At 45.4% G+C, this 26174-nt stretch overlaps 4 protein-coding genes across 7 annotated transcripts in view; 3 read left to right on the top strand and 1 right to left on the bottom strand.

Annotated features, from left to right (window-relative positions):
- runx1 (RUNX family transcription factor 1) overlaps positions 1–14726 on the top strand; it is a 49209-nt gene extending 34483 nt beyond the window's left edge. For both annotated transcript variants that reach the window (XM_061226698.1, XM_061226699.1), the window contains 4 exons: positions 3956–4060; positions 7553–7738; positions 10775–10933; positions 12805–14726. In XM_061226698.1, the coding sequence (XP_061082682.1) occupies positions 3956–4060; positions 7553–7738; positions 10775–10933; positions 12805–13319 (965 nt within the window). In that variant the 3' untranslated portion in view covers positions 13320–14726. The remainder of the gene's footprint in view (positions 1–3955; positions 4061–7552; positions 7739–10774; positions 10934–12804) is intronic.
- A 2997-nt stretch (positions 14727–17723) lies between these two features.
- trmt10c (tRNA methyltransferase 10C, mitochondrial RNase P subunit) lies at positions 17724–20764 on the bottom strand. Of its 2 annotated transcripts, XM_061226702.1 has the most exons (3): positions 20649–20764; positions 20325–20431; positions 17724–19682 (listed from the first exon to the last, which is right to left on the bottom strand). In XM_061226702.1, the coding sequence occupies exon 3, from the start codon at positions 19665–19667 to the stop codon at positions 18279–18281; it is 1389 nt and encodes a 462-aa protein (XP_061082686.1). In that variant the 5' UTR covers positions 19668–19682; positions 20325–20431; positions 20649–20764; the 3' UTR covers positions 17724–18278. The 2 variants fall into 2 exon arrangements, with proteins under 2 accessions (XP_061082686.1, XP_061082685.1); XM_061226701.1 differs by lacking the exon at positions 20649–20764 and having other exon boundaries at positions 20325–20630.
- On the top strand, positions 20662–22236 carry txnl4b (thioredoxin-like 4B). The gene is made up of 3 exons (XM_061226705.1): positions 20662–20869; positions 21255–21406; positions 21766–22236. The coding sequence occupies exons 1-3, from the start codon at positions 20738–20740 to the stop codon at positions 21929–21931; spliced, it is 450 nt and encodes a 149-aa protein (XP_061082689.1). The 5' UTR covers positions 20662–20737; the 3' UTR covers positions 21932–22236.
- A 665-nt stretch (positions 22237–22901) lies between these two features.
- Positions 22902–25895, top strand: mrpl16 (mitochondrial ribosomal protein L16). Of its 2 annotated transcripts, none has more exons than XM_061226703.1 (5): positions 22902–23145; positions 23313–23384; positions 23899–24047; positions 24317–24610; positions 25375–25895. In XM_061226703.1, the coding sequence occupies exons 1-5, from the start codon at positions 23085–23087 to the stop codon at positions 25564–25566; spliced, it is 768 nt and encodes a 255-aa protein (XP_061082687.1). In that variant the 5' UTR covers positions 22902–23084; the 3' UTR covers positions 25567–25895. The 2 variants fall into 2 exon arrangements, with proteins under 2 accessions (XP_061082687.1, XP_061082688.1); XM_061226704.1 differs by having other exon boundaries at positions 23110–23178.
- The last annotated feature ends 279 nt before the right edge of the window (positions 25896–26174 follow it).

The following is a 26174-nucleotide window of genomic DNA, read 5'->3' as shown; positions in this document are numbered from 1 at the left end:
GATCCAACTATTTACATTGAAGCATGCAACAGGGAACGGCTCACATTAGCATAATCTGTCAGGACAACTGACAGAGATTAATTGAAAACTATAAATCAGATATAATATGTGTAAAGATCCCTGATTCAAAATGAATCAAAAGGTTTTCCAGTTTTGAAAAATGACATTATTATCTGCACAAAAAGTGTAAAACATTGCACAAATGTCATTTACTTGGCAGCGTCAGTAGATAAGATTAAAGACCAGAAATGCTGTTGTATTTGTATGTGGAAAAGAGAAAAAGTTTATATTATAGCTATATTATCTGGCTTTTGTTGCATGTGTCTGTGTGTCAGGTGATCATGTGAGACAAAGACAGCACACTTCCAGGTGTGGTCACATTAGCTGTGTGTGTGTGTGAGTGTGTGTGTGTGTATGTGTGGTGAGTGTGTTTGTATGTTTATGTGTGTGTGTGTGTATGTGTGGTGAGTGTGTATGTGTACGTGTGTGTGTGTGTGTGTGTGTGTGTGTGTGCGTGGTGAGTGTGTATGTGTGTTTGTGTGTGTGTGTGTGTGGTGAGTGTGTTTGTATGTGAGTGTGTTTGTATGTGTATGTGTATGTGTGGTGTTTGTGTGTGTGAGTGTGTGTGTGTGTGTGTGTGTGTGTGTGTGTATGTGTGGTGAGTGTGTGTGTGTGTGTATGTGTGGTGTGAGTGTGTGTGTATGTGTGTGTGTGTGTGTGTGTGTGTGTGTGAGTGTGTGTGTGTGTGTATGTGTGGTGTGTGTGTGTGTGTATGTGTGGTGTGTGTGTGTGTGTGTGTGTGTGTGTGTGAGTGTATGTGTGGTGTGTGTGTGTGTGTGTGTGTATGTGTGGTGTGAGTGTGTGTGTATGTGTGGTGTGTGTGTGTGTGTGTGTGTGTATGTGTGGTGTGTGTGTGTGTGTGTGTGTGTGTATGTGTGGTGTGTGTGTGTGTGTGTGTGTGTGGTGACTGAGGCTCCAGACGGACTCAGAGCTCCAGAGTGGCTCCATGGCTGTTGGTTGCTGCACGTGCTCAGGTCACTCTGAGCTGGGCCAGTGTGTTTTGGGTGACAGACTGAAAATCCTGAGATGGACTGGCAGGTCTCCAGGCTGTAACAGAAACCTCCTGTTGGCATGGTGATTTCCCACCTGCCCCCCGCCCCTCCCTTTTGGGACTTTTTTTACCTTTGAGTGTTGAGTGAGGTGCAGGAGCGGAGAGCTGTGGTCAGATGTCCCAGCGCCATGTCTGAAAACCTCAGAGTCGCCCTCCCCTTAGCTGCCAAGCGCCTGTCCAAAACCCCTCAGATCCACCGTCACGGTCCGACACCCAGTCTGGACCGGGCCGTCACCCCTCTCAGCTGCCCTGTCAGTAATGCACCTTTTTCAGACTGGTGTACAGAATTTTACATTAGCACAGGCCGCAGAGGTTACTGTACAATGCTCATATCACAGCTCCCTTTTGCCATTAACTCCGAGCTCCGGTTACCCATAATCCACAACTCCCATTTCCGTGACACACGCACTTCCATTCGAATTTCAGGAGAGCTGGTTTCCCTTTTTATTTGACCAACAATTAGCATAATAGAATGAAGGAATGCTTCTGAAGGTCTTCTCTTGCCAAATCTTACATTTCATTGCTGACATTTTTGGTCCAAGACCTGCATCTGGGCATTAGTGTTGGACTAAAATGTCATCAATAAAATTTTACATTTGGCAAGAGACTATGTGCGGCAGAATGTTTGTAAGCTATTATACTGTGTCTTCGCTCTAAGCACCCATGCTACAAATACGATGTGTGCAAAACACCGCTTTACTTTCAACATTATTTCAGTGAAATTATTTTAAGCCAGCCCATAAATATATCGTATATATTCTGTATATGAATATAAATATACAGTGCACGTGTGTGTGTTTATGAGTGTGTGTGTGTGTGTGTGAGTGTGTGTGTTTATGCATGTGTGTGTGTGCACGTGTGTGTGTTTATGAGTGTGTGTGTGTGTGTTTATGCATGTGTGTGTGTGCACGTGTGTATGTTTATGAGTGTGTGTGTGAGTGTGTGTGTTTATGCATGTATGTGTGTGCATGTGTGTGTATATGAGTGTGTGTGTGTGTGCCCGTGTGTGCGTGTGCATGCGTGTATGTGAGTGTGCACGTGTGTGTTTAATGCGTGTGTGAGTGTGTGCACGTGTGTGTTTATGAGTGCATGTGCACATGTGTGTTTCTGCGTGTGTGTGTGAGTGTGTGCACGTGTGTGTGTTTATGAGAGAGTGTGTGTGTGTGTTTATGAGTGCGAGTGTGTGTGTGTGTGTGTGTGCACATGTGTGTTTATGAGTGCGAGTGTGTGTGTGTGTGAGTGTGTGTGTGTGTGTGTGTGTGTGAGTGTGTGTGTGTGTGTGTGTGTGAGTGTGTGTGTGAGTGTGTGTGTGTGTGTGTGTGTGTGTGTGAGTGTGTGTGTGTGTGTGTGAGTGTGTGTGTGTGTGTGTGTGAGTGTGTGTGTGCACACAGGCCTGTGCGTGATTGTATGTGCTTTACAGGCATAACAGAGTGCCATGCAGGGCTCTGGCTCCGTGTGAGTTTCACACTGTAATATCTGTGTCTGATCTGGCTGAGGACCCTGCTTAATCCCGTCCCTCTGTATTTTGGGAAAGGCAGGGGGAGCGAACATGACACCGGTGTGGACTGTGCCAGCGGTTTTTGGGGCGATGTGAGCGCACTCTCAGGGGGCGTCCCGCCCCATGGGGTATACGCCTGTAGCCTGGCAGTGGCCAGAGGACGGCAGGGAGTCTCTCCCGGATAATCCGGACGCCTCGGAAAAGCCCGTCCGGAGCGGGACGGAGGCCAGGAGAGGGCGGCCGGTTGGGTTACCGTGGCGATGGCCGCGGAGACAGCCGTCGGTGGCGTGACCTGACACCACCCCGTCTGCTCTTCGCGTGCGCTGCTCCTGTTTTCGGCCTCCCTCTGAGCGCTCGCGGTGCGGTCGCGGTGCGGTCAGTTCACGGTCCGGCGCAGCGAGCGCGTAACAGCGTCTGCTCAGTTTGGGCTCTGCATGGGTGCGCAAGGGTGGTGTGGTTAGTCACCCTGGTCCTGCCAAACCTCAGTTTGTGGTGAACCCAGGACAGTCAGTGTGTGTGTGTGTGTGTGGTGAACACAGAACAGTCAGTGTGTGTGTGTGTGTGTGTGTGGTGAACACAGGACAGTCAGTGTGTGTGTGTGTGTGTGTGTGGTGAACACAGGACAGTCAGTGTGTGTGTGTGTGTGGTGAACACAGGACAGTCTGTGTGTGTGTGTGTGTGTGTGTGTGTGTGTGTGTGTGTGTGTGGTGAACTCAGGATAGTCAGTGTGTGTGTGTGTGTGTGGTGAACACAGAACAGTCTGTGTGTGTGTGTGTGTGTGTGTGTGTGGTGAACTCAGGACAGTCTGTGTGTGTGTGTGTGTGGTGAACACAGAACAGTCAGTGTGTGTGTGTGTGTGTGGTGAACACAGGACAGTCAGTGTGTGTGTGTGTGTGTGTGTGGTGAACACAGGACAGTCAGTGTGTGTGTGTGTGTGTGGTGAACATAGGACAGTCAGTGTGTGTGTGTGTGTGGTGAACACAGGACAGTCTGTGTGTGTGTGTGTGTGTGTGTGTGTGTGGTGAACTCAGGACAGTCTGTGTGTGTGTGTGTGTGTGTAGTGAACACAGGACAGTCAGTGTGTGTGTGTGTGTGTGTGTGTGTGTGTGTGTGGTGAACTCAGGACAGTCTGTGTGTGTGTGTGTGTGTGTGTGTGTGTGGTGAACATAGGACAGTCAGTGTGTGTGTGTGTGTGTGTGTGTGTGGTGAAGGCCAGGTACGATGTTGACAGGTCTGTCTGCACCTCTCTCTCTCCTGTCACTGTGTGAGCTGGCCTGGTAGTGGGGCTGCTAATGAAAGAAGCCTCTGTGTGCTGTTTGTTCTGATGACTGTCTGTCCCCACACAGGGAAGAGCTTCACTCTCACCATCACAGTCTTCACAAACCCTCCTCAAGTGGCCACCTACCAGCGGGCCATCAAGATCACAGTGGACGGACCGAGGGAACCACGACGTAAGTGCTCCAGCCTTGCACTCTTCCTCCTCCTCGTCCTCCTCTTCCTGTCCCTCCTCCTCCCTCGTCCATTAGCCCTAGCATTGTACATCGCAGACCTGAGTCAAATACGTCACTGTTTTGGTTTTAAATACTGTTTTCCGCTTTACTGAGCTTGTCTGGTGTATTGGAACCTATAAAATACCCCCAGTTCTACCAGGCAAGATCAATTAATCACAGAAAAGTAATTTGCCTTTGGTACACTTCAGTAGCATCATCATCATCAGACCAAGGTTGTCTTCCCCTGCCTTTCTGTAGCTCTGAATCTCAGCCTTACGACTGCCCATCTCAGATTTACTACAGAGCCAAAATGGTGCCCGCAGATACAGGGCTCCTTGAATGTGGACATGGAGCTCTGCATCTGGTTTACCATTGGTCTGCTGGAAATGAGAAAATGACATTTAAATTTCAGACACGCTTTGCTGATGTGGAAGCCACAGGTGATGTTCTTGTAGATGTATGAATGCAGTAAGAGTGGAAGATTTGGATAAGAGTGTTCAGCAGACTGGAACAAAGAGGAGAGGGAGAGAGGAAGAGAAAGATAGAGAGAGAGAACAGAGGAAGAGAGGAAGGGAAATGAAAGAAAAAGAGGAAATCAGAACCAGCCGGCCCGTATCACTGTGGAAGCACCGCCATCTGGATGTGCGTGTGTATGCATGTGTGTGTCTGTCCTTGTGTGTGTGTGTGTATACTGTATGTGGGCCTGTGGGTGCATGTGTCCTTATGTGTGTGTGTGCATGTGTCCTTGTGTGTGTGTATGTGTGTGTATGTGTGTATGTGTCCTTGTGTGTGTGTGAGTGTGTGTGTATGTGTGTGTGTGGGTGTGTGTATGTGTGTATGTGTGGGTGTGTGTGTGTATATGTGTGTGTGTGTGTGTATGTGGGTGTGTGTGAGTGTGTGTGTATATGTGTGTGTATGTGTGTGTGTATATGTGTGTGTGTGTGTGTGTGTGTGTGTGTGTGTGTGTATATGTGTGTATGCGTGTGTGTGCGTGTGTGCATGTGGGACCACGCCGTGTTGTTGTGGCTGTGGGGAGGGGAGGTGTTTATCGGCGTGGTGTCACGCGGCTGCTGGGAGACCGTTCCCGTTGGTGCGTTATTCCGGTGGGGAATCCGGGGAGCTGGCGCCGCCCTGCGTTCCCGGGTCTGGTCATGGCGGGCGCTTGGCTGCGTCTTCAAAGGCTCAGACGGGAGCTCTCGTTTCAGCGAGACTTCCTCTCCGCTGGCAGTGTGTGTGACGGCCGCTCACAGCTGAGCGCCGGGGGACGCTCGCGCGCCCATTAACCCCCCCACCCCGCCCCCGCTCGCCCGCGCTGTGTGAGGTCGCCCCCCAGCCTCGAGCCACGACCCCCCCCCCCCCTCACACACACAGCACAGGAGCACACAGATCTCCACAGATAGAGGTACAGCAGGGTCAGACGCCGCTCACATGTTGTTTATGGGGATGTCTGTTTGACAGTGTACGGAGTTATCAAATGGGTCACACTTTACAATTAGCGGACAGGATTTGGCATTAACTAATAGCTGTTTACATTAGTTAATCGATGTACAAATACAGTAACTCAGCAATGTATTAGTTACATGAGTATTTATACATTAGCAAACCTATAATTAGAGGATGAACATATAATTAGTCAACCGTTAACAAATGCATGAATAGTTTTTTCATTCCAATATGAATTGGCATTAACTAATGTAGTTACTTAACATGAATTTGAATTAATGACGTACAAATACATAGACAGAGCTCATCTACAAATTAACATCTCAGGAGTTACTTAACAACTACATTAGTTAATGCCAATGAATGTTATATTATTTTAACGCGTTGCCATCAAACCTACCGATAGCATTCGGATTAGCTCAATGTGCTTCAAGATTTTATTAATTCTTCAGATTCCAATCATGATAATAATGATGAGGATAATGATGATATATTTCAACAATTTTAGGGTCCATTCACAAAAGCATCCTGTGGCTTGACAATCATAATAACTACCCAATGCTGTTATGCCAATGTTACTGTTTCTGCTTCTGACACATAAGCTCACAGTCATTTTCATAGTGACTGAAGTCAACCATTTTTGCTACGGAAGACGATAGTATGGTTGTCTTTCATGACATACTGTGTGGACATACTAAGGGTAGAGGGGGAAGCCACATGTGACTCTAGTATGAACAGGAAGTTCATGACACAAGCCGTGGTGTGAAATCCAGCTTGAGATGAGCAGCTACCGGCTGTTTCAAAACCTAGCTTGAGCTGGTCAAACCATGTTGAGTCTGAACTGGTCAACCAGCTACCAGCTGTTTCAAAACATAGCTTCAGCTGTTTTTCCAGTAGGGAGCCCAAGATATCTTTCTCACTTACAATGTAACAAATGGAACCCTAGAAGTCATATATGTATTGCCTACCTAAGACCTGGCAATTTATTTTTGTCCGCTGTAGGAGACATGAGTCTCTGGTCTTAAACTTTGCTTAAAAACTACAATATACAAGAGACATTCAATTAAAGTAAGAAATAATAATATAGAAATAATATATTTTTTAAATGTTCATTGCAATATGTTTTTGTCATCCAAGACGTGTGTATTATATTTAAAAAATAAAATACTTAAACCTATTTTCTGCTCGTTCTCAATAGGATGAGTTTATCACTAGTTTCATTCATACATTCTCAGTGATGGCTCAAATTAACTTCAAACAGTTCAAGTGGAAAGTTCATTTGTGCAACACATTTTCACGATTTTCTGTGGTATTCTTTTACACAATTTCCTAAACCTTCAGCTGCCTCTTGTGTGAAATTGTTCTGGGGAGTTCTGTTTTCAGTAATTCCTCTCCCTTCATTGCAGTATGTGTAACTTCCCTCCTACCTGATGCCAGAGCTTTTGGAACCTAAATGCATGTCCGCCTAATGCACATTCCCCACAGCGGACTCAGACAGTTACAAGAAATGTTATTGGCTGAGTTGAGCAGTTTTCCAGGCTTCACAGATGTTTCTGAAATTCGCAGGGCCGTAGGCTGGCGGCATTATTTGTGAATGACGGTGTTTTGTGAGCGCCCCTCCCTGCTGATAGGCTGTCAGCCTCATTCCTCCCACGTCTTCCCAGCGCGAGGTCCCATTGTGCTCACCAGTCCGAGCAGCTGTCATTTCATGAGACGGGCTGTATTCAGCTTTCATACACGTCTGTGAAGGCTGGAGTGTGAGGCGTCTGTGAATCCATGAGTCACTGGGAGGAGTCAGCTGCCTGCCCATACACCTCACAGACCTTCAGTGCCAAGGCTGTAGTAACACTAACGTGTGTGTCTGTGTGTCTGTGTGTGTGTGCGTGTATGTGTCTGTGTCTGTGTGTGCGTGTGCGTGTGTGCCTTTGTGTGTGTGTATGTGTCTGTGTGCGTGTGCGTGTGTGTCTATGTGCGTGTGCGTGCGTGTGTGTGTGTGTGTGTGTGCTGCAGGACACAGGCAGAAGCTGGAGGACTCGGTGAAGCCTGGGACTCTGGCGTTCTCGGAGCGTCTGAGCGAGCTGGAGCAGCTGAGGAGGAACGCCATGCGCGTCAGCCCCCACCACCCCTCCATGGCCAACGCCCGCGCCTCGCTCAACAGCGCCCCCTTCAGCAACCCTGCGCACAGCCAGATACCCGGTGAGGGCACACCCACCTGCGCTCCCATGCAGGGCAGCCACATGCCTGGCTTTCCACCAAAATATCCTCTTTTCAAATTACAGGTCCAGTTTGTGGTTCCAACCGGACAACATAATGTCAGGTCTGAGCAATTGATCGAACAAAATAACCATTAGCTTGCAATGAATTCTTGTGTCAGTGACCTCCTGCGTAGTGTGCCTTCAGCTCTGTGGCCCTACTGCTTCACACAGACAGACACTGCTTCTTTTGACACTGGGCAGGCACAGTGCAAATAAATGGACATGACACACAGTGCAGCACTTTACTACACTGCTAAAAAAACCGTCTTTAGTGTCTCTAGTCTTGTAATGAGACTTCAAATTAGCTTGTTTTAAGTTACTTAAGTTTGACAAGTGAAATGTTCTTACCCCACTGGCAAATCTCACCCCAGTATTTTTGTCTTATTTAGCAAAAGCTATTATTTAACCACCCTTTATTAAAAACAAGCTATTATTTCCACTTGAGAGAAGATTTTAAGACTCTTTACAAGGTAGGTATAGGCAGATAAGGCAGATAAGGCAGACAAATTTAGTTTTTCACAGAAGTTTCCAATGATATAGAATGGCAAATTCAAAATGTTGAAGTACAACTGAACAACAACATACTTGAAAAAGTTATGTAGGTTGTTTTGGAATTTGAGGAAGACCCCAGATATGCAGGGTTATGTACGCTGTTTGTTTATCTTCCTCTTTTGTGATCGACATGACAGTTAGGGGAGAGAGGAGGGGCTTCTTTATTGGGGAGGTCGGTCAGAAAGGAGGAAATGATACTCAGCTGACAGGAAGTAGCTGTTGTGAAAATCCCCTATTTAAAAAAAAAAAAAACTGCCAAATTGTAACTGAATTTTTGGACTGCTGTTGTTTTTATGCCAGTGTGTGTGCGTGAGAGAGAGAGAGAGAGAGAGAGAAATAGAGAGTATGTGTAAGAAAGACATGGTGAGAGATGGTGTAGAAATAGAGGGATGGAGATGAAGACAGAGAGAGGCAGATAGAATAAAAGAGGGACGTGGTTCCCTGGCAGTGTGGGACAGTACACTTCCTGCTGCGTGCTACTCTCTCTGATCTCGCTTCCAGAAATAGAAGCGGGAATGCTGCCAGCGGAAACCGTTCTTTAGTCATTCAGGACCTTTCTAGTTAGTCGTCAACGTTCCTTTTCATATTATCGAAAATTAGGAGCAGCTGTAAGCGCCTGCAACCACGTGGCAGCATGCCCACAGTGCAGCACATTGTCCTACATTGTCCCACAGTGTTCCATAGTGTCCTACATTGTCCCCCGGCATTCCATAGTGTCCTACATTGTCCCACAACGTCCCAGAGTGTCCGGAATTGTCCTACAGCATCCTAGAGTGTCCTACATTGTCCCACAGCATTCCACAGTGTCCGAAATAGTCCCACAATGTCCCACAGTGTCCAGAATTGTCCTAGAGCATCCCAGAGTCTCCCACATAGTCCCACATTGTCCCACAGCGTTCCATAGTGTCCTAAATTGTCCCATAGCGTTCCATAGTGTCCGAAATTGTCCCATAGCGTTCCATAGTGTCCAAAATTGTCCCACAGCATCCTAGAGTGTCCCACATTGTCCCACAGCACACCCGTCCTGTCCCTCTCTGACCCCGTTTGACCCCCATGCCACTCTCTCATATGGCCACAGAAACCTCTGTTCACATTACTTACTGCTCGCTCAGCCTCACATCGTTGACAGCAGGCTCCTCACAGACCGCCCAGAAGTGGTCTAACATCTGTACCAGTGCCTGTCACACTCTTCAAAATCACCAGAAAACTCAACAAGTATTTTAGTCAAATATTCAGACTTGAAACCATATTTCTTTCCATACTTCTTTAAATAAGACACCAATGTTGCCAGTGAGGTGAGACAGCTTGACTCATTTCAAGATTTGCCAATGGGGTAAGAACATTTCAGTAACTGAAAAAACAGTAACTGAAAACAAACTAGTATATTCAACTTGAGAGACAAAAGAAAGATTTCAAGTTTCTAAAACACTTGTTAAGGCAGACTGTTTGTGCGCTGTGAATCACTCCTGACCGTCTGTGAGCGTGAGATGACTGGAGAGGGAGTGGGGGGTGCAAGAGCGAGACTCGGAACAGGATGCAGCGTCCCCTTCGCCACCCACGCACCCAGAGCAAGGGCCCAGCCGTGTGTGACTCCGGCCTGTGATCAGAGGGCTGCAGTCTGGGGAGGAAGGCAGGAAAGGAGGGGGCTCGGGGGCTTGGCACCAGGCCGCACTGCGCTGGAGGAGCTGGCTGCACTTAAAGGCAGAGGCTTGGCTGCTGTGTATAATTTGCTTCCTCTCTGATGGTCTCCTTTGGTCTGGAAGTCTGCAGGCGATCGGGGCGCTTATTAGACCTCAGGGACAGCCAGCCGCCTGCTCCTTCAACCGCACCCCCTCCCAAATCACTTCCTCTCTCTCTCCGTCTCCTTCTCCCTCCCTCTATCTCTGTCCTTCCATCTCTCTCTCTCTCTGTTCCGGTTGGTTCTCACTCCATTATTCCCTTCCTCGCCCTGTAGACACATACAAACTAGAAATGAAAAAACCCACAAATAATTCATTTATTAAACTTTTTATTGAGGACAGCTCTAATAATCGTTAATATGTACTATGATTCTCTGGTTTATTGTCCTGTTCACAGCTCCACAGTTCTGTCCTAACTGCTGCTCATCACTGTTGCTTAGTTACCACTCTGCTGCTGGGTAGTTCTGTTTTGTCTCACAGCTCAAAATGTGCAGTCGCTTCACTGTGCTTCTGGGCTTCAGTTTTTTGTTGTATTTTGTTCAAAGATTTCTAAGACCAGTTGCTTAAGGCAGTAGCCAAGGGCAACAATGTTTTATTTCTTTTTTATTTGAGGGTAAGAGTGTTGTCACGGTAACCTGATACAGCCTTCTCTTCACCGCATTCCGTGCTTCACAAGTGAAGTACCCACTCTACTGTACAGCCCACTACAATGGCTTACTAATACCTCCATGGCTCTCTGGTCTCAGACTCCAGACAGATGCAGACTTCTCCCTCCTGGTCCTATGAGCAGTCCTACCCCTACCTGGGGCAGATCTCCACCCCCGCGGTCCACCCGGCCACGCCCATCTCCCCCAGCAGGGCCAGCGGCATGTCTGCTCTCTCCGACCTCTCCAGCCGCCTCTCAGGTACACCACCTCACCCCACAGGGCTGAACTCATCAAACTCATCAGGACTGCTGCTTTCCCCCCACCCTTTACCTGGGAGCCAATCAGCAGCACTAAGTGTTCAGTTAATTACCCGGGAGAATAGAAAACCAGGGCTGGATTTGGATTCCAGTGACGGATTTTATGATCCCTGCTGTAGCAGAAGATGCAGGTCCCTCTCTCAGGCTGCCCGACCCTACCATCCTGTAGCTTCCCGTTTCAACCCTAATTTGGCTACTAATTATCAGCTCAAAGAGATTTCTAGCTGTTGAATGAGGTGCGGTTTGTTAGGGTTGGAGTGAAAACCTACCTTAGTAGATCTCCAGGAACATGATTTGGCAGCCCTGCTCTATATATAATGCCTTCTGGCTTCCCAGCCCACCCATGGCACAGATCTAGCCACTGTGCACTGCATTCCAGATGTGGAGCATCATGTTCAACATGCCTGCCTATAGCAACTACTGTTGCACACTGGACCGCCACACAGCTACACTGCAGATTCTATATACACTGGTACATTAGCGCTGTTACACTACACTTACAGTATACACTGGTACATTAGCACTGCTACACAACACATACAGTATACACTGGTACATTAGCACTGCTACACAACACATACAGTATGCACTGGTACATTAGCACTGCTACACAACACATACAGTATGCACTGGTACATTAGCACTGCTACACAACACATACAGTATGCACTGGTACATATTATCCTCCCAAAACTGGGCAAATCATTTTTGTCCTGTATAGGGGACATGTCTCTGGTTTTAATTTCAAGAACCATATGTTGTACTGTTCTGAAACCTACACTCCAAGGCACATTCAACAGACATACAATGAATAATATCTTTAACATGTTTATGTCATCCAAGATGTCCACTTGATTCTACCAAATGTACAGCAGATGATGCCACATCATGTTAAGTGACAAAAGTAAAGAATAAAACATTTCACATGCATGGAGTACACCTTACATTAACAAAGATAAATCTCTGGCAGGAAGAAAATAAACCAACTACCCAAGTGTCCATTTTAAGTTCAGTCTAAAACCGACTCAATGACATTGCCAATATTATTTTCATATTTCAATTTAATTATTTTATATTTCCCATCTATATTACCTACTTTCCAGTGGATCTAACTGATGTCCATAAACTTGAGTATTATTTTTCCATAGTATAGATTTGTTCTACCAATTCCCTCCATTGTGATACTTGAGGCATTGTTATTTTATCACAGTAAAGATTTGTTCTACCAGAACCCTCCATTTTGTTACTCAAGGCATTAACATTGGCCAATTTCCTGTTATTTGTTTTACTGACATGACCCCTAACATCTTTATGAGGTACTTGTTATCCTCACCCACGGTAACACCCCAGTGTGTTCGTCATCCTGAAGGTAGATTTCACTGTGAATTATGATCTTGTTTTGCTGTGAAAGCACTGCTAGGAAGAGAGCCCACTTTCAGGGGTCTGACTGGGTATTCTTCTTCATTTTAATGCTGATTAAAGGCTTTTAATATTTCAATTATGAAGCTGCTGAGAGTCTTCACAATATGCCTTTGATTTGCGTGACCATTCGGGACACTGGGAAAAACAATAAGTCATTTAATCCCTTTCTAGTCTTATTTAGACATATTTCTATTACTTTTTTTGCAAAATAAGACATATTGCCGATGAGATGAGATGAGATAGTTTGACTAATTTCAACATTTGCCAAATTTTTTAAAGAAAATTGTACTTGTCAAGCAAACAGTAATTTAAAAAAAGCTAATATGAGAAAAATTATTACAAGACTAAAACACTTCTCGCTGGCTGACTCCTATCCCGCGCCCCCCACAGGTCCTGACCTGACGCCGTTTGGAGATCCGCGGATGAGCTTGGAGCGCCCCTTCTCCTCCCTGCCCTCCCTCCCGGATGGCCGCTTCTCCGACTCGCGGATGCACTACCCCGCCGGCACCTTCACGTACACTCCCACTCCCGTCACCAACGCCATCGGCATCGGCATGTCGGCCATGACCGGGCCCGCCCGCTACCACACCTACCTGCCCCCGCCCTACAGCAGCGGGTCCTCCCAAGGGCAGCCCGGCCCCTTCCAGACCGGCTCCTCCCCCTACCACCTGTACTACAGCGCCACCACCGGGTCGTACCAATTCTCCATGGTGTCCGGGGGGGACCGCTCGCCCCCCCGCATCCTGCCCCCCTGCACCAATGCTTCCACGGGCTCCGCCCTGCTCAACCCCTCCCTGCCCAATCAGAGCGAGGTGGTGGAAGCGGAAGGCAGCCACAGCAGCTCCCCCACCAACATGGCGACCGGAGCCGGACGCCTGGAGGAGGTGGTGTGGCGGCCATATTGAGACCTGCCCCACCCCCGACCCTCCCCCCCTACACCGCGACACGACGCCTCCTCCTCCCTCGCTGACGGACTGGGCGGGCTGACGGACTGCGGACGTGTGCGCGCTCACAGACAGACACTGAATCCTCTGTGTGCGAGGAGAACTGTCAGCCGGAAAACGCCCGGGATGCCAAACTACACACCAAAATACGGCTGAAATGACTCACCGTCTGTTTGTTCAGACTTTCTTTTTTTTTTTTTTTTTTTGATGATTTCAAAAATACTTCAGAATTACTGGTAGCACCGATTGCGGTTGTTTGTATTGTACGTCCCTGACCGTCCCACACATCTGAACTGAGGAGGGAGAAGAACAGCTAACCGAACGCACTCTGGCCGAAGAGAGAGCGTTATCAGGTCCGGTTATCTGTGGACGGGACAGCGCTGGTGTAGTTCTGGTCCTGCCTGTCGACCACAATGCCAGCTCATCCGCTGAGCGCCCCTGTTTGCCTCTTCCTCCCGGAGGTGCGATGACCTCACGCCAGTCATGACAAGGCAGGTCACAAGGAGACTGCAATGAAAGCCCTTCAGAGGCAGGAAGCACATTCTGCTGTGTCCACATCACCACTGCCCGACGCTACATTCAACAAACTATTTATCTTTTATTTAACCATCTAATGTATTTGAGTCATGGTCTTTAGCTTTGTGTAATTGTTCACAGGCTTTTTTCATTGTGATGTTGATGGTGTTTGGAAGTTCAGACACAGTGGATTAATGCATATTTACAACAGTAACCCCCCTCTTCCAATTTGGCTCAAGACCACCCACTTTATCTGTACTGTCTCTGTACCAGATGTGTGTGTCTGCGCGTGTGTGTGTGTATGAATGTGTATGTGTGTGCCTGTGTGTGCGTGTATGTGTGCATGTACGTGTGTGTTTGTGTGTGCATGAGTATGTATGTGTGTGTGTGTGTGTGTGTATGTGTGTGTTTGTGCATGGTGTGTGTGCCTGTGTATGTGTGTGAGCATGTATATGTGTGTGTGTGAGCATGTATGTGTGTGTGTGCATGTGTATGTGTGTGAGCGTGTATGTGTATGTGTATGTGTATGTGTGTGAGCGTGTATGTGTATGCGTGTGAGCGTGTATGTGTATGCGTGTGTGTGAGCGTGTGTGTGTGAGCGTGTATGTGTGTGTATGTGTGTGTATGTGTGTGTGTGTGTGTTGGGGAGGGGAAGAGAGGGGACATACCGGGCCTTGTATCACAGAGCACTGTGTAAATAGCTCTTGGTTGTAAATGTTTGCTTGGTGATGCCCTCAGTGCCCGCCGCACCACAGTGTGCCACCCCCACTCCTGAGAAAAGTCAAAGCAAACAGAAAAAACAACTTTGTTTTAGTTTAGTTATTTTCTGAATACAAATAATGTTCTTTCGCAGCAAGTCTCCGTGGCCTTAATGAATTGATTTGAAAATGACAGGTAAACTTCACATGTCGCCTACTATCAGGAAGACCTGATCAAATACAGTAGATAGTAGATACATATGCAGATCTATATAAGTACACCAACAATTTGCATTAATTGCCATTAGCACAAAAACTATGTGCGCAACAGTAATGTTGATTATGCACATTTTCAAATTAGAATAAAATGGTCTTTAGGTTTCATATCCAGTTTAAGGATATGAAACACACCCCCAACCCCGTCACCAATGCCAACGATGGTCCAGAATGTACTCTGATTGGGAGACACCATAGAGCGTCATCAAAGACGCTTCATTGGCCAGGTTATTCCCTCCCTCGTTGAGGTGTTGCTGTTTTCCTAATTGCCAGCATGTAATTGGCCGGTCCTGCCGTCCAATCACAACAGGGCCCAGCTGGTGACTGCAGAGTATAATAAAGTGTGCTCACTGTTTTGAGAAATAATATTGGATATTGACTGAAAGAAGGTGGCATGCTTCTCTGTAACCTGCAGTGGCATGTGTAATAATATACCCCGGGTGACTGCAGTTTTATATTTACCCTTATTTTTGCCATTTGTTATTGTTAGGTCTCCATACACATCTGCTTCTGAATCTCTACCCCTCGATTTCTCCAGCCTCTGTTTCCTATCTCTTTCACCACCTCTCTCTTACACACACACTCTCTCCCTCCCTCTCTCTCTCGGCTGGTAGTAGAGTTCCAGATTGAGTGCCAGCTGCTCCACCCCGATATCTCTGCTATTCCTGACTCAGGAGGAATTTATACAGCCTTACAGACAAGCCCTGGCCTGTTCGTAGCCAGAAAACACACACACATGCACACACGCAACCACACACGCGCATGCACACACACTCGTGCACGCACTAGGGCTCCACATAGCCACACACAGGGGCTGTGGGGCGCTAGGCTAAATAAAGCCCAGCATACAGCTTGAAGAGGAGGCTAAGGCCTTAGCAATAATCCCATTCAGGAGACAGGCCAATGCCCATAAAACAATAAAAGCTTTCAAAAGCAGCACCAACAACCTCTCCACGATGGACGGTTCTAAAAAGTCTTGTTTATTTTCAGGCCTTTCCACTGTAATGTGAAGGGGAACAGTGGGAGGGCGATTCGATTCTGGAACAACCTTACTGTGGTAAACATGTCACGGTAACCACATTGCATCAGAGAGAATGTATATTGACAAATTCTAAATCATTTCTTACAGGTAAGTGTTCGCTGACAATGGCACACACACACACACACAGTGCACTTGGGCCCTAATAACCTTGTGTCTGTGTTTGGGCAGACAGAGTGACTCAGTGAACCTCAGGTATGTCTGTGTGTGCGCTTTGTATTCCTCAGGGCACACAGGGGCCGGTCAGATACAGAGGGGCCCTATGAGATACACAGGGGCTCTATGAGATACACAGGGGCCGGTCAGATACAGAGGGGCCCTATGAGATACACAGGGCACACAGGGGCTCTATGAGATACACAGGGGCCGGTCAGATACAGAGGGGCCCTATGAGATACACAGGGCACACAGGGGCCTATGAGATACACAGGGGCCGGTCAGAGACAGAGGGCACACATTGGCCCTATGAGACACACAGGGGCCCTATGAGATATACAGGACACACAGGGGCCCTGTCAGATACACAGGGGCTCTATGAGATAAACAGGTCACACAGGGGCCTATGAGATACACAAGGCACACAGGGGCCCTATGAGATACACAGGGGCCGGTCAGATACACAGGGGCCCTGTCAGCTCTCTTACTCATAGCCCCACAGTAATAAATGTATACTCTCTGTAAACAAGCGTTTAAACACCAGACGCAGGAAGTCTAGCGATGGCTCAACCAGAGCTGGTGTGAGTAACACCAGGAAGATCCGGGCAGACAAACAGCTGGTTAACAAGTCTCTTTCTCTCCTGCAGCTGTTCAGTCCACTGCCCCAGACCAAATTGTGTTCAATATTAAACCCCTTCATAAAATAAAATCTTTATTTTAAAAGTGTGTGCGCGTGTGTGTGCAAAAATGAAATACTGTATGTTCATTATCCCTCCTCTGATCCAAAGTGATGAAATGGATTCAATTTCAACATGAAAAAAAAGGTTTACGTAACACAACATATTTGCAGGCTGGGTTCTACAGGTGTCAGCTAAAAGGGCTGTTAGTTTGATGTTGAAATAATTCCAGAGTACAAAACATCAATCGCTGTTTACACTCATGAATGTAAATACTGTACATACACTCAGAGCACTTTATTAGGTATTTATAACTTTTTTTTTTTTACTTATTGGTCTTCTGCTGCTGTAGCCTATCCACTTTCCACAGGTTTGACGTGTTGTGTGTTCAGAGATGCTCTTCTGCATACCACTGTCGTAATGTGTGGTTATTTGGTATCTGTCACCTTCCTGTCAGCTTTGACTAGTCTGGCTGTTCTCCACTGACCTCTCTCATTGACAATGCTTTCTTGCCAACAGAACTGTTGCTCACTGGATGCTTTTTGTTTTTCGCACCATTCTCTGCAAACTCTAGAGACTGTTGTGCATGAAAATCACAGGAGATCAGCAGTTTCTCAGATACTCAAACCACCCAGTCTGGCACTAACAATCAAACCACTGTCAAAGACATTTAAATCACATTTCTTCCCCATTCTGACATTTGGTCTGAAAAACAGCAGAAGCACTTGACCACGTCTGCACGCTTTTATGCATTCAGTTGCTGCCACATGATTGACTGATTAAATATTTCCACTAACAAGCTGGTATACAGGTCCACCTAATAAAGTGCTCACTGAGTGTATGTGTACCCGTGAGTGCCATATCAGGTGAGGGCATACTCTCCACTGAGCTGCATGGCTGCCATTAGGTCCTGGAGGGCTACAATATCTGCAGTTTCATGGTTTCCTTTGTATCATCAGTTCATTTAGGGGAATTGACTGAAATTAAGCACACAACAAAAAAGTAGAAACAGCAGACCTCCGGAACGTCAGAGCCCTGATTTATGTAAACAAGACAAGGGCTCCCTCATGTGGACACAAAAGGTATATACTGGACTGTACTCTCCAGGATAAAGCTGCCCTTTCTGGCATTTTAGGGAATGGATTAATTCATTAGATTTATTAGAGGCTGTAATTCAAGGCAAGAACTTCCTTTTGACATACAAAGCACAGGTCACACATCATTTCCCTACGAATAATTTCTTCTTAGGGCAAGACAGATTATACCACATTGTTACAATTGGGCAGAGTCCACATATTTAATCAAAATTCTACTCAGCATCTGCCGAATCATCATGGCGGTTTCGGTCGACGGAAATGCATGACATCGCCGCTGCATCACAGTAGTAATGAATACAATGTGAACTAACGAGTAAAGAAGTGTTGCAGTTTAACAAAGGTCTCTATGAGCAACATACATTTACATAGGCCTTAACATATTCCACAATGATAATGCAACATGCCTTCTTGAGAGAAAGTCTTTTAAAGGCTGTTCTTTGTGCACATCTGTTGTTTTATGGTTACCCCCCCCAGTTCTTCCTGCCCTTTGCTTTGCCATCAGGCTCCATGAATTGTTTGGGTTTGAAAACGTTTCGTACCCCCGGCTGAGTGAGGGGCTTGTGTCCGGCATCTCTGACGGAGCCAGTTTCACTGAAAGTAAATTTTTTTGCCCGTTTCTTAAACTTCATTCTGGCTACATCAGTGAACATTTTCACAGGACCCTCTACCAGGTTTTTCGGGTAGAATCCACTGTGTTTTCTCTTGGGGACAAACTCAAGCGCTTGTTCCCACTTCCCAGTGTCCCTCAGCGTCAGTAAGATGCGCATAACTTGGTCCAGCGTCAGGTTCTTGGCGCCCGAGTCCCACTGAAGGAAGTGGTCCAAGGGAAAGCGGGCAGTGTCTAATTTGAGTCGCTTGGCATTAGTCAGCGAGACAGAGGACTGGTCCGCTTTGTCAACTAGGGCGCCCACAATGTAAACCTTGTTGTGGTCAAAGGACCGGAGCACATTCGGGGAGTCTGCGGTCAGATAAACCAGTTGTTTGTGGGGAAACATGTCCACATGCCTCTGCTCAGTGGCAGTGATCAGGAGGTTATCCCAGGAGTCCCCATACCTGCTTGTCAGCTCCCGTTTGTAGCCAGAATTGGGCTGCAGGTTGCAGAAGTGAATGTGGAAGGGCTCGAGGGATCTTTTGTTCCAGGTGAGGCACTCCTGCAGCTGGCTGATTGTGTTACTCAGCTCCCTCTGGTTCATGACCGCCTCGTAGCTCATATCAAACACCAGCGACTGCCCAAAAAGCATAGCCTGGGCAGCCCTCCATTTGCATCCGGAGTTTAAATAGCGGCCCCGCTTCGTGATCAAATAGGAGTTCAAACTCACTCTAGCTTCCTCTTCCTCTTCCTCTTGTGGCTGGGATTCACTCTTCCTCTTCTCCTTTTCCTGCTTCCGGGCCTTTTTGTAGCTCTCCTTAAGAGCCAGGAACTTGAGAAACTTCTTCCTTGCAGTTTTCGTAGTATGCTCTTGGAGTGACAGAAGGTCGTTGTCACTCAAATGCTCTGGGACATTTCTCCCGGCCTGCCGCATCATTTCCACCATTTCGCGGGTGGCAGCCAGCGGGGAACACTCTGCTTCCTCTCCCGACTCTCCGAGAGCTTCCTCCTCCTTCCCTTTCTCCTCCTGGGGACCGGGTGACATCATCACAGACTTCCATATGTCCAGGTTAAGCTTCTCATTAGCCTGGTCGCTCTCTTTCCTAGTCACTAACGTAGTGCATAATGTTCGGGTTTGAAAGGGTGGGAAACCGCAGATTGGTGTCTGCCACCTGCAGTGTTTTCCCACTCGGACTGCTGTACTGAAGTTGCAGTTCCGCCACAGTAGTTTTACCAACGATGCTTTGGGTAGTCTCATCATTAGACACTATATTCGCTAAAGGGAAATAGATACGGAACAAATTATTTACTGTATCTTTTAAAGGAGTAACATGGCAGCTAAATGTCACACATGCCAGTTGTCTTCAAGCAACAACAAAACAAATGTGCATAATCTTTCTATTATTTAAATGTATTTTAAAACATTTCTATTAATTTCGCACTATAAAGGTGTCTGGGCGTGGTAATAAACTGTCAATTAGCTATTATTGACAGACCGTGCTCCCACTTTCCACACACATCCACGTGTGTGTTATCATAGCTACGTCCATGATACGCGCTTATCTTGGGAGAATGAACGTTATCGATAACGTCAAACGCATAAAACGCTTACTTCTCAAAAACTAAACAACGGACATATGTAATGCTTTCATCGTGTTTCTTCAATGCCCACTTGTGCAAATTGCTTATAAAAACCTACAAAGTGTGATCAACCACCATGTTACACCTTTTAACATGTATCATACAAATGGCTAACTAAATAGCTAGAAGTCTCATTTGACGCCAACATTTTAGGCTAAGTTGAACTCGCTAGCTACCACGGTGTTTCTGTCCTATAATCGTACTTACAGACACCGTTATAACCATTTCACCCATTACAGTTTTATTGGAAATGTGATAGTATTATTATAATCCCTACCAACGACTGCATTCATTGAAGACTTCAAGACTTTAAGGGGAAATTTCAGCTCACTCTTCCACTCGGCATGCTTCGCAGAAAGGTCGTGTTGAGTTAGGTACTTCACCCTTTTCCAGCCGTGATGAAACTTAGACTTAGATTTTGAACGTCATTGAAAATTAAATGCTTAAAATTCTGACAAATTTAAATGAACAATGGCCCGCGTGAACACAAGTTTTGGTCGTGACTTTGAATGCATAAGATTAGAATAAACTGTCAGTATAAGGATTCATTTCAAAACGTAAAAGGGACACATTGCTAACATTAACAATGTTTCATACGAACCCTTTATGATCCTGTCTTCTCTAATATAAGACCTTCCGGGTCACGTAAAATACGTATGTAAACATAATTGCTGACTTTTGTACGACAGAATGAGTTTGTTCCTCCCGAAGCTTTGCGGCAAGAAAGACATTGATGATGTTATTAAAGGAGTTGCAGAAAAGGTTCTGGTTTTGCGATTTGGGAGAGATGATGACACAGTCTGCCTGCAGCTGGATGAAATCGTACGTCTATAGGCAGCTGCACGTCGTGGATTATTTGTATACCACTACTCGTTTTTTATGACATAGCCAACGTGAGAAATCTATAGATAGTGACGTTTCGCTTACTGCGATCAAAGCGATCATCACCGAAAGTGATATTGTTTCATGAGACACGTTCACATGAGCAAATATGATGACAATGTCCACTTGACATGTGCAGGGCATCACAGGCATGAACAAAGTTTTTAAACTCGGACGCCTCCTTCAAGCGTTATATACACTTCTACAGTGTATCTGATATAGTCACTCAAATAATTAAAAGTAATTCAGAGATGCTTTTATCCTACTGGTCATGTTTGTGCTGTAAGTTACTAAATAACGTCATGCCCTGTGTTTCCCTTGTCAGCTGTCTAAGACCTCTCATGACTTGAGCAACATGGCTTCGATTTACCTGGTAGATGTGGACAAGGCTCCAGTATATACTCGGTACTTCGATATCAGTTATATCCCGTCGACAGTCTTTTTCTTCAATGGGCAACACATGAAGGTCGACTATGGGTAAGGGTGAGACTGTCCTGAACGTCCTTCTGTGTGTAAGCAAAGAGTACCAGGTTTTTCATAACTTAAAACAGGGCTGATCATTTAATTGTTACATTTAGTACTGTATGTTCATATTTCACATGTATTCATTAGGTTTATGTATTTCTTGATTTAATTTTGAATATGCTTTTTAAGTAGAGACCACGTTTAAATATCGCTAGCACTGCTATACGTCGTATTTTATTTTAGAGAGTGGGAGTACATTGTGCCCCGTTTTAAAGGGGTGGTCAGCTTATGATAATTGGTGGATTGTATTTATTTTACTTATTGGCCTATTGTCCTCTCAACTGAATTGTTTGTGTATTTTTATTTTTCAGGTCCCCAGATCACACCAAGTTTGTGGGAAGTTTTAAAACCAAGCAGGATTTCATTGATCTGATTGAGGTGATTTACCGTGGAGCCATGAGAGGAAAATTGATTGTCAAAAGCCCCATTGATTCCAGAAATATCCCTAAATATGATCTTTTATATCATGGAATCTAGACCAACACAACTATGGGCTCTTCAGCCATGAGATTATGAATGCTAATGTCATGTACCAAGTGATTCAAGTGACAACCCTTATTTAAAAAAAAGAGAAATGCAGCGTGGAGTGGCAGGGCTACCACTTAGTGAACAGTGAAACAGACACAGGGACTGGGAAAAACTCTTTACTCATGGCTGAAGCAGAATAGATCCTTCGGAAATATGTTTAAATTAATTTGTAACTTGTTAACACCAACTTTGTATTTGTATACAGTTGCACTCATATTTATTATGTTTAAATAAAATGATGCATGATTTTTATATTTTCTGTCTGACCACTGACATTTTTGTGTTCGACATTGTGTGATGAATATTGACTGAAATAATGTTCAATTTAATGCATGTTTCCCTGCCCAAGTTGATTAAGCAGATCCTTCATATATTTTCACATTGCTTGCTCTCCAGGCTTTCCTCATTCCTAAAATGGAACCTGGAAATACAATATAATACAATATTGAAGTTTGTGAAACTGTTCAAACTTGTATAATGACGTGCAATTGTTTTTATATGGAGCATAATTTGCTTATATGGGGAAGCAAGGCATGAAGCATGCTAGGATTCCCAACCAATGTGATTATATCAGAATAAGAATTAAAACAAAAGTAAAATATATGCAGAAGTTATTTCCCCAAATGCACAATTCAGCTTTTGATTAGACTTGAATAATACTTATGTGTCCTAGAGCTAACGTTGGGGATACATAATCAAAATTTACTGAAAGTAATCATAAGTTGTCAGACTGGCAAATTCGCAGTACATGTAATAGTCCTGCCAATGTGATCAGAAATAAAGCCTTCATTTGAGTAAATTGGCAGAAATGCTTTACATAATTCAAAAATAAAGATACATGTATGTTTGACATTGAACAAAATAAGTTGTGAATTCCATTTTCAAACGCAGATTAAGGTGCATTCCGGAACGTTCGGCGCTCTGTTTCCTTCGGACAATTTTCAGCAGGACCGGATGTAGTTGCTGTTGGGGAAAATGGCAGCAACCTTGTACGAGATTAATTAAATGAATCAATTGGAATATTGTATGTTTGATAAAAGAAATGAAGATAAACTAGTTTATTTTTTAAAACAACACCCGTTTCAAACTGTTCTATATTATTATGTTTTCGTTACTGAAAGCGTCTTTTTGTGGAGTCGCCAGTCGGACGATTGGGAGTGCAGGTAAATTCGCAATATAACGTAAAGCTAACTTAGGTAAGGTTATGTAAAATGTCACTTTACGATTGTAACGTGTATGGAGTTGTTTAACTGCAGTCAACATTTATATTGGCTCATTAATTCCCTGCGAGTTTGTAAGAATTTGCTGATGTTATCTTGCATTTGTGCAGGTCTTTTCCAAGATCACTTGAAGGTGTTGTCTGCCGGTCTGAAGACATACCGCCTGCCACCTGACTACAGTGGTAAGTGGCTCCCAGTGAAATCATCCTATTTTGCCATGCAAATTTTGATATGATCTGACCTTAATTTGAAGTGATGCTTGTGAAATGCATCAATTCATGTTTCTCCACACTGACTGTTGGTGTATTGTTCAAATTGCGACATATAAATATATACAACGTAAAAACCAAAATACATAACAAGAGATTTAGATTTAGATTGCTCTGACAGCTAACTTATGAACGACGATGAATGTAGCGTACCACAGACGTCATATGAGTGATGCTGTCTTCAGATACCCTGCCTTTTAACTCCAGCAGTTTTCAATTTGTCCCAGTGATTTTCAGCAATTACATAAGCTAGCTGTTGCTTCATCCTTTTTTTTTCACAAACAGCGTGCAGTCCCCAAAAATGATTTCACCATGAACGTAATTTAGCTCCATGCACCTGTTGGCAATTGCAGATGTTTTCTACATGCCTTCAAAGCAATTGCCCTTTCTGTTTAAATATGAATCCGCCTGTGTCTTTACCCTGAAGATGTGATGCTACCTGAACGACAAAAGCTGAAGTTCATGAACAAGGTTCCCGACCTAAAGAAGGTCAGGAAGGAGATGAAAAACCTTCGCGATATCCAGGGCCCAGCGCGGAACGGCACCGCTTTTACAACGGGCCAGTATGCCATCGTGGTGAGTACTGCATGGCTGGTGTGAAAAAGTGCCATGGGATTTGGGGTTGTTAGCTGTTGCACACACCAGCAGTAGCACATTACATTATCCATGGGCATAATTTTAAGTGATGCAGTTGTCTGTATATTCAAGGCCATTTGTGTAAAGGCTAAATTGTGATATTTGCAGGTGACTTATATGCACCTGGAAGATGGGATCAAATATTATATTGTGCTCTCCTTCTTGATATGCATTTTGAAAAGTCCCCCCCCTCTGTCTGTTCTTGGCAGGCCTTGGGTGGAGGTTACCTCCATTGGGGTCACTTAGAGATGATGAGACTGACAATCAATCGACGAATGGACCCCAGCACTACCTTTGCACACTGGTGTATCAGTGCCCCCTACAAGCCAATCACACGTAGGGGGCTCGGCAAACGCATGGGAGGCGGCAAAGGAGCCATCGACCAGTATGTGACCCCCGTGCGCTACGGGCGACTGATTTTAGAGGTTGGCGGCCGCTGTGAACTGGGTGAAGTGGAGTCTTTTATGTCTGAAGTGGCCAAAAAACTCCCCTTTCCTGCCAAGGTTCGTACCTCTCGCAAGCTGTTTCTTAAGGCCAATTTACGTAATTGATTGTTGCCACCGGCGCTTAATATAATTAATGTTCGGTCAAAACGACTGTTCGTTTATACTAGAACGACGGACAATTTGATGTCGTCGCTATCACCGTTGTGCCCATCGCTGAGACATAAATTGTATTGGCCTTTACTGGCCTTTACGACTTTCTTATTAATCCTTCAGATTTAAGTTTGACCACCGTTCTTACAAATCTAACCGGGTTAGTGCACAGTTCTGAAGAAGGACCTTGTTTTTCCTACAGTCCATTTATTCAGCTTCCAGATGTATTAAATCCTTCTGCTGTAGCTGCTCTTTGGCAGTAATAAAACTCTTAATTCCTTCAGTACACGTACCCCATAATGGGTTTGGTGAAATCCAGCACATTATTGTGTTCACTGAATGCATTATTGCACATGGTTGGTTTTAAATATTTGACTTTTTGATACTTTTCAGACTGACAATTTTAATGGTCACTCAACAGCATAAGATGGGTGTACCAGAGGATTAAATTACAGGCCATAAAGAGAGACTATGGTAATTTCACAGCCTTGGTTATAGAACACATTTTATTATATCCAGTGATCGGTCTGGTAAATTCTGTCTAGCCCCGTACCTTTAGAAATTATAAAAATATGAGCATGAGTATCGAAGTATGACCTCATAAATGGCTCTGGATCTCTCTCTTTTGTCCTTTGCCCTCTGACCTTTCCCCCCTGGTTCTGTTCGGGCAGGTGGTAAGCAGGGAAAGTCTAGCAGCCATGCAGCAAGAGGAGGCAGAGAGAGAGAAAAACAACCAGAATCCCTGGACCTTCAAGAGGGTGGTAACCTCAAACATGCTCGGCATTCGCAAAGTGCTGTCTGCTTTCGACCTGCACAACCATGGCCGCTTTTCCGGCAAGTTCCACAACCCAGGCAGAGTGTGAGCAGGAATGTCCGGAGGGTGCTCCGGCAGCTCTCCACTGCTCTGTGACTTCTGGGGAGCGGTCAGTTACTCCTGGTAGCCCACAGAGGCACATGTCTCATTCATGGAATATTGTGCAGATTTCATCTCTCCGTTTTGTGAGGTCACTTACGGCACCAGTGCATTGGCTGCCAGGTGGAACCATGTTTTACAGGCAGCAGTATCACTGGACAACGGTCAGTGGAGACCATACAAGTGCGACAGCAGCCAATGGGTACTGCCGTTGGTGCTATCCATGTCTGGAAATATAATTTTGCATTTACAAATCAATAAACATATTTTAACCCAGTACTTGATTTTTGTGTGTGCATTTGTGACTCCCATTTGGTAAGAGATGGTAAAACATTTTCATCCTTGGAAAGCATGGTAGATTTGTATGAGAAGATGTGATGTGGTAAGAAGGACGTGTAAATATATGGCACCATTTTAGGATCTACAGCCTGGGTTTTCAACAGTGGGTGCACAGAGGTACCATGAGAGGGGGGGGGGGGTCCTTGGTCAGACTTGATATGCAATAACTATAGGTAGATTTGGGGAAATATAAATAAATAAATATATATATATGTATAT

Source organism: Conger conger, chromosome 17, assembly GCF_963514075.1.
Source record: "Conger conger chromosome 17, fConCon1.1, whole genome shotgun sequence".
NCBI classification, from domain to species: Eukaryota; Metazoa; Chordata; class Actinopteri; order Anguilliformes; family Congridae; genus Conger; species Conger conger.
This window is presented reverse-complemented; position numbering and strand designations above follow the sequence as displayed.

Coding starts and splice junctions, on each gene's coding strand:
- trmt10c (XM_061226702.1), bottom strand. CDS start 19,667: ATGATGAGACTACCCAAAGCATCGTTGGTAAAACTACTGTGGCGGAAC.
- txnl4b (XM_061226705.1), top strand. CDS start 20,738: ATGAGTTTGTTCCTCCCGAAGCTTTGCGGCAAGAAAGACATTGATGAT. Junction 20,870..21,254: donor GCCTGCAGCTGGATGAAATC/GTACGTCTATAG, acceptor TTCCCTTGTCAG/CTGTCTAAGACCTCTCATGA. Junction 21,407..21,765: donor CACATGAAGGTCGACTATGG/GTAAGGGTGAGA, acceptor TTTATTTTTCAG/GTCCCCAGATCACACCAAGT.
- mrpl16 (XM_061226703.1), top strand. CDS start 23,085: ATGTTTTCGTTACTGAAAGCGTCTTTTTGTGGAGTCGCCAGTCGGACG. Junction 23,385..23,898: donor CCTGCCACCTGACTACAGTG/GTAAGTGGCTCC, acceptor TTTACCCTGAAG/ATGTGATGCTACCTGAACGA. Junction 24,611..25,374: donor AACTCCCCTTTCCTGCCAAG/GTTCGTACCTCT, acceptor CTGTTCGGGCAG/GTGGTAAGCAGGGAAAGTCT.